The 8013-nt window shown below is 35.6% G+C and overlaps 1 protein-coding gene across 1 annotated transcript; it reads right to left on the bottom strand.

Annotated features, from left to right (window-relative positions):
- Nucleotides 1–5460: 5460 nt before the first annotated feature.
- LOC108216917 (protein FAR1-RELATED SEQUENCE 5-like) lies at nucleotides 5461–7578 on the bottom strand. Its single transcript, XM_017389779.2, has one exon. It carries the CDS (start codon nucleotides 7576–7578, stop codon nucleotides 5461–5463), a length of 2118 nt encoding a protein of 705 aa, XP_017245268.2.
- Between the last annotated feature and the right edge of the window lie 435 nt (nucleotides 7579–8013).

The raw sequence follows: 8013 nt of genomic DNA, 5'->3' as shown, positions 1-8013 counted from the left end.
CATTTGACCCAGGCGCAACATTTGACCCGGGCGCAACATTTGACCGGTCAAATGTTGCTCCTCTACTAACAACTCTTGGCACTAACCCTTTGTGACTTAGAATAATTTCTAAGTCACAACTCTACAAGGGATGCACTATATTGGAACAACATTTGACCTGGTCAAATGTTGCTCCTCTAATCAACAATCATGGCGCAACTTTTGTTACTGGAATTATTTCTAAGTACCAAACAGAGGAGCAATGAAGCGCAACATTGTTGAAGCGCAACATTTGACTTGGTCAAATGTTGCGCCCCAATCCAACATCTCCTGGCGCCAATTCAAGTACTTGGGAGTTAGATTTATTTTGTTAAATCGAATCCGTCCAGGACGAACTCAATCCGTCCAGGACGAACTCGTTAACCATGGTTAGTTTATGAAAGCCTATAAATATGTGATTGTGGTTCTCACAATTCACATCATCCTTCGGGATGGATGGCCAAGTGCTATGCACAAACTCTCTCAAATATACACACACCCTAGCCTAGTTTTGTACCATAAATATTTGTAGTGGATAGGGCTTGTAATATTTAGTGGAGTGGTCATTGTAGCCAACCTTCGGGTTTGGATTTGTAGCACCTTCGAGGTATTTATCAATATACAGATATACCTTGGAAAATATTGTGTGTTGGTTTAATATTTTCATATCCTCAGAAATCGACCCAATAAATATCCGGAACACGAAACCCATTACAGGACTGCAATTTGTTTATCCGCAAGATTCGAAAGAATTTTAAATTGTAGTGAGTATCGTATTCAACCCCCCCTTCTACGATACTTTGGACCTAACAAAATGTTCACCAAAAACATCATAAAATATCACAGTGAGGGTACAGTATATACTTACAGTGCACCACGTTCCAATTTAAAGTTGAATAATCAGGCTCGTCTTCCAGATAATCAATCTTCTATGTCAGAAAATAATAAATTTAGAAATCTTATCTTGAAACGACGATCTCGTAAAATCTACTTATAATTCTTATTTTAATACTACTTAGATCGTTCCTCATTTATTCTTCTCTTATTATTGATTTAAGTAAAATATTCCTTACTAACTCATCTTACTATCCCAAAAGTCTCATTTTTTTCTTAATCATTCTTTTTATTCAATTATTAACTAAATTCCACCAGTTAACTTGCTATTTATTAATCAACCAAAATATAAATTTATTTAGTATCTCTCGTATGCAAAATTAGGCTTCACCATTAAATCCAAAAGCTTATTTACTTAAACTTTCATGTTTTACATTTTTATTAATTCCATCATTTGGTCCCTCAAATTAATCAAACACTAATTTTTAATATTCTAACCAATCAAAAGATGCCAACTCATCATCTTCTCCAACACACCCATCTAGTTTCTCTCTCCCCGAAGTCAACACCCATGGCCAAACTTTGACCACTCATTACTCTCTCATTTTTCATCCAAATCATATGATTCAAGAGTCCATTCCATCTATTTTTTTACAAGGAACCCAAATATGAATTTTATTCTACAATCCGACACTAAATTAGTGCCCAGCGGATTATTTATCAGAATACATTTTTACTTAAATTACTAAACTGCCCCTACACTCATCTCCCTCACCTCTCCTTCTTCTATCACCGCCACCACACCACTGCCGCCGGCCTGAGAAGGCTCCGGCGACCTCCTCCCATCGCGGCTCTCTTCCCTCGTTGTTCTATCTCTCTCTCTCTCCTCTCCTCTCCTCTCCTTCTTCAATGCTTCTCCTCACTTTCTTTTCTCCGCGGTGGTCGCCGGCGAGGGTCGCCGGACGACGCTCCGCCACCCCCCTTCCTCCCAATACTCGAGTTCCCAACTCACACCAACAAGCTTCAACCCATAATTCACACAATTAGTATCACCAATTTAAATCAACAACCACTCCAATTTTTAGGACATATTCTAACTTTAATTCTTGAAAGATTGATTCCATTATAAAAGGGTTGATTTACGAGTGTATACTACAGCCATTTAGTTCTCCATTTTCATGCTTAATATACTGTACTATTGGTGGGCACCGGCCAATTGAACATTACAATTATGTAAGTTATGAATTTAATTCTTTTAATCACCACTATAGAGCAAAATAAGAATTAAATACCTTAATAATGGAAACTTGCACACTCAGAATCTTTCTTCCTTTTTCTACCGTAAGTCTTCCAACCCCCTGTCTCAACTCAATGATTTACTGACCATCCTTTATTTCTTACATTTATCAGCTTTATATACTACTTCATTAATCATCATTAAGTGCTAATAATCTCTTAATTTTATTATTTATTTATTGAACTTTGCTTGGCCACCAAGCATTCGACTTGGGCTCCAAGTCTAATACTTGGGCCCCAAGTTCCGCCACGTCAATAATAAAACAAATCCCGCTCGGCTCGGTTATTCTCGTATCGGTTTTTAACTAATTGCAAATTAAATATTGTACAATATAATTAAATAAATATATTATTAACTATTTTAATATTTTCTGGCCAATCCCCAAACTTATAAAATAACGATAACAAAATGATCATCTCAACTCAAACGTAATATTTATTCACGAGTCGGTAAATAAATATCCGTGTCTACTATAATTTCTGTATAAACGTAACTCTCGGGTTAACGTACATATTTAAATAAAAAGATTGGCGCACACCAACTAATATAATACGTTTTCTAGAATTCTCACAGTTACGATATTTTTAGTTAATACTACTCGCATTAAATCCAAGACTAATAAAATAGTATTTTCGCACAATATATATTTTTAATTAAATAACAATATTTTTTACGCACTTGTAATTTCACGGGTGTTACAAGAATCCTATAGGGCGATGTTATATGTTGATCCTACTGTTCAAGTGGATCAACCCATTTCTCGTGTTGATCCTAATGTTCCATTTTTGGATTTACCCCCGGAGGTAATGATCTGTTATTTAAATTATCTCAATTGTCTAATTTTATCTCAATTGTCTCATTTTGGATTGTTTTAATTTTTAGGATATGTTATCTATGCAAACCCAATATGTGAAGGGACATCCTCTCAAGCCCCTCAACCAAACCAAGGTGGATTGGTTAAAAACACATTGGTGGAGTGGAGGGCCGATTGAGAAGGATGATTTGCCTCAATTCTGTAGCGAAGCTTCGGTAAGATCCTTGGAACCGGGTAATCTTGTTGAGGACTCGATTATAGACGAGTATTGTAAATTGCTCGAAATGAGGGAATTGATGCTTTATATTGATTCCGATACGGCGGCCTCATATTATTTTATGAATCCATGGTTTTTCCAAGTGATGGCCATATATCATTCCAAAAAGAATAATCCTTTAAGGAGAAAAGCATCAGAATGGAAGAAATTTGACATTGATTGTAAAGCATATGGCACAATCGATAAAGGAGCACGAAAGATTACTGATTACAGTTACATTCTCATGCCGGTTGCCACGGATGGACACTGGATACTTTTTTTGTGGTCGATAAAATATTACCGAGTGACATTGTTCGATTCTCTCCGAGATGATGCCCCGCTTATGTCTCTGCGAGAAGTATATGCTAAGGAGTACTATGCTGTGGTAAATCTCTAATTCTCTCTACAATCTTTTCATGGAATCTATATTTTTTCTTTTTAAGTAATTTTATTTTTTATATGCATGTGATTTATAGGAGAAATTGATGCCTATCATTTTCCACCGACTAGATCCGGAAAATTATCCAGAGGAATCAATTATATTTCCAGAAGTTGAACAAGTGAAGATCCGGCCCAAGCAAAGAAATGGCCATGATTGTGGTTTTTTTGTTATGAAATACATAGATTGTATTTTAACATGTTCCACGGAAAATTGGCTTGGTAGGGATTGGGATGACGATGTTCTAACCATATTCCGTCATCGAATCGGATGGGAACTTCATAAGAAATTAGCCTGACATCCAACGGAAACAGCGAATCAAGCTAGATTAGCCGGACTGTAGATTAGTATGATTGTAGATTAGCCGGATTGTATTTTGTTGGATTAGTATGATTGTAGACTGTGAATTTTGTTGCATTTGTTTTTAAGTTGCATTTCTGTTGGAATTTTAATTTAACTTCAGTTGGATTTTTCTACAATTTGTTGGATTTGTTGGAATTTTAATTTAACTTCAGTTGGATTTTTCTACAATTTGTTGGATTTGTTGGAATTTGTTGGATTTGTTGGAATCGTTGGATTTTGTTTGATTTGTTGGATTTGTTGGATTTGCAAGATTTTGCATAGTAGAAACAGAATGCTCTGTTTCTTCTTTTTTGTCTGGTCTTACGCTATATAATACAGCGTAAGACCAGAGCAATATGCAAACACAGAGCATTTTCTCTGGTTTTACGCTGTATTATATAGCGTAAGACCAGTCAAAATCCTCTGTTTTTTGCATTTTGACAACCCTCACAGCTTCATCAACAACAAAAAGACAAAATTCAACAACAAAAACACAAAATCCAAATCCAACAACAAAAAGACAAAATCTAAATCTAACAAAAAGACCAAATTTAAATCTAACAACAAAAAGACAAAATCTAAATCTAACAAAAAGACAAAATTTAAATCTAACAACAAAAAGACAAAATCTAAATCTAACAAGAAGACAAAATTTAATAAACCATGGAAATTTTATTAATAAATTTCATCAAAATATTTTACATAAAATGTTCTACTCCTCATCTTCATCATCATCATCATCATCTTCTTCCTCCTCCAATTCTTTCAACTCCTTCATGAAGTTTTGAAAAATCAAATGAAGTTCTTCTCGAGTATGCCCTTCTTCTTCGAGCATTCGATCATAATCTTCCTCGGCCTTTTTTGCTTCCTCCTCCTCCACCTCCTTCAACGACTGATCCATCTCCGCGAATAGACTCTTCACCTCCTCTTCATGTTCGTCAGCACCCTCCTCGTTACGATCCACGCCGAACCAAAACTTTGTAGGATTAGCCATTTTTTGAGAAAATGAAAGATGAAGATGGAGATGGAGATGGAGATTGAGATGGAGGTTTATATAGCAAATGGAGATGGAGATGGTCAGCATAATCAGTTCTGGGAAGCTAAACAATTATTCCCGATGGTTGACCACGCTATATAATATAGCGTATGTTGTTTTTTGAAACTGACATACGCTACATTATATAGCGTAAGACCAAAATTCAAAAACAGAGCATTTTCTCTGGTTTTACGCTACATCATACAGCGTATATGTAAAAAAAATGCAAAAACAGAGCGCTGCTAAAAAACAGAGCAATCCTGAAAATTTTATTTTTTTGAAAAAACAGATCAAAAAAATAAACAAGATGCAATCAAAATAAACAAGCATCAATATCAAATAAAATCAAGCAAAGTAAAACCTAAATTCAAAATTCTCCCAGTTTTTTCATAAGAAAGTAAGATACATCGGCATACAAATAAAATTAGCTTTTTGTCGCCAATTTAGTTGGACAATTCCTTGAATCATGTTGGGCATCTATTGCACCACAAAAATTACATTTTCGACCTTTTTTTGCTTTGCCGCGCTCTATTCCGTTTTTCACTCTTTCTTTTTGACGACCTTTGGTTTGAGATAATATAGGATTTTTCAAATCATTGAAATTTTCGTCATCATCATATGGTTGATCCCCATCCTCATGTGCATCATCATCTTCCTCACGCGCACATTTTTTCACACCCTCATTCGGAAAATTTTCACTAAAATCCGATTCTTTTTCAATCACACCCATGAGATAATTGTATCTCACCATTGAACAACTTCCACGAGCTGCTAAATCTTGGAATGCTTTGCATAGAGTACTGTATCGGGCAGGTTGTGATTCAAGAAAAATGCCAATTTTAGGACGTTTGTGTTGTATGGCTCCCACTCTTTTGTTGCCTTCAACTGTCCATCTCAAAGTGATGTACTGCTTAGGAATCTCTGTCCATTGCATCTTATACAAGTATCGAATAATATGACGACAAAGCATTCCCGAACTTTCAAATTTTCGACAAACACAAGTTATGGTGTCATTCTCGGTGACAAACAAAGCATAATATTTTCTATACTCCTCTTGGACCGTTGTTTTATATGCTTCGTAATGCTTGTAAATTGCATTGCTCTCTTTCTCAATCACAACATAAGCTCCACTTTCTTTGAGTTCATGTTGAAAACGTCTGAACATTTCTTTCGTGTAAGTAAATGCCGCATGATTCTCCAATGATGATGATGTTATTTTGGACCTTTCCTTATTCTTTGTTTGATAATCAGCCTCTCTTTCACGTAAATATTGTTTCTCCAATGATTTTTGTGAATTCTCTATGAACTCTTTCAAACCGGTACTAGCATTGACAAATTCATCGAAGAAAGAATTCATCGACTCACTTCTAGAGGTAGTGGTCATCCCGGTTGTGAAGTGAAGTTTAGTGTAAACACGGACCCACTTGTGTCGAACAGAGTACATATCTTTTAACCAAGTATGGTTCATCAAATCATATTTTTCAACTAATGCCTCCCACCTATCTTCGAATTGTGCAACCGTTAGTGACTTGTAGATGCAAGAGTTAAAATCTTCTTTGAAGTGATCATGATTTGCATATAAATGCGATAATTTTTCACCAAATTTTGTACTTATATGCCACGAACAAAATAAATGATTTGTGTTCGGCAAAACTTCGGCAATTGCGTTTCCAATAGCAATGTCTTGATCGGTGATGATCGTTTGTGGAGCTTTGTTCCCGATAGCCTCCAACCAATTCTTAAACACCCATAAGTAAGATTTTTCGGTCTCATCCCTTATCAGGGCAAATCCGAACAAAATCGACTGATAATGGTGATTTACCCCCGTAAATGGCACAAACGGCATGCAATACCTATTAGTACGATAGGTGGAGTCAAAAACAACAACATCTCTGAAATTTTGGTAGGCATTGAGTGATCTCGGATCAACCCACAACATGGCCCGCACATGATTTTCCTCATCCATGTCAACTTTATAGAAAAATTCACCTTGACTATTACATTTCAATTCTCGAAGTAATGCCAAACCCTTTGAAGCATCAGTCGAATCGAACACATAATGTCGAATATCACGCAATACATTCCGAACATCTTGACTACCAAATCCAATATTCTCCAATCCACCCGTTAACTCCCCTAACACATTTAATGTTTTTGAAGGCCCAATACCCGATCTATTCAATGTCACAATTAATTGCCGAATAACGGGAGTTATATTCCTTTGCCTTTGCATAAAATGCACTTCATCCTTTGAAATCATCGTGTGATTGTGTTTCAAATCGACCAATGTCACTTCCCATTTCTTCAATTTCTCCCTATTAACAACGTACATCCGCGCCGTACAATCCGTTCTACCAATAGAATCCCTATTTCTCCTCTTTTTTTGAACATCTGTATCTTCATCCAAAGGCTTGGGTACTAATCGACCACCCTTTCGACATATATATAAACGCGAACAAATTTCTCTAGTTTTCACACGCCTATGTGTTGTTCTAATTATCACTTCAAAACCAACACGTCTACCATAATCTCTATAGAACATCTCCGCTTCATCTAAACTATCAAACAATCGACCAACACAAGGACAAACTTCATTCAAATCATTTTTCGGATTATCACAAAAATCATCGACAAACAGGGGTTTTTGATTGTTTTAACTAAAACGAAACTAATTACATCTGTTAAAACCAAAACATGGCTGCTGATTAATTATCTAAAACAAACTAACTGCCGAATTACATAAATATGTTGTAGCCTTCAAATCTATATATTTAACCCCCACACAAATCATCTTTTGTGCTAGAGTTTAAGTTTCTTCCAAAAATTAAATCTAAATATAAAGAGAGCTACCAAAGATGGCTCCTTCCAATCTACAAACAACTTTGAACTTTTTGTAGTTATAGGAAAATTTCATAGGCAAAGGAAACATAAAGAACAAAAATGTAAGAACAAAGATAAAATCTTGCATTAAAATATT

The sequence above is a fragment of the Daucus carota genome, chromosome 4 (assembly GCF_001625215.2).
Source record: "Daucus carota subsp. sativus chromosome 4, DH1 v3.0, whole genome shotgun sequence".
Taxonomy (NCBI): Eukaryota; Viridiplantae; Streptophyta; class Magnoliopsida; order Apiales; family Apiaceae; genus Daucus; species Daucus carota.
The sequence above is the reverse complement of the archived record's forward strand: the minus strand, read 5'-3'. Positions and strand labels throughout refer to the sequence as shown.

Coding starts and splice junctions, on each gene's coding strand:
- LOC108216917 (XM_017389779.2), bottom strand. CDS start 7,578: ATGTTCTATAGAGATTATGGTAGACGTGTTGGTTTTGAAGTGATAATT.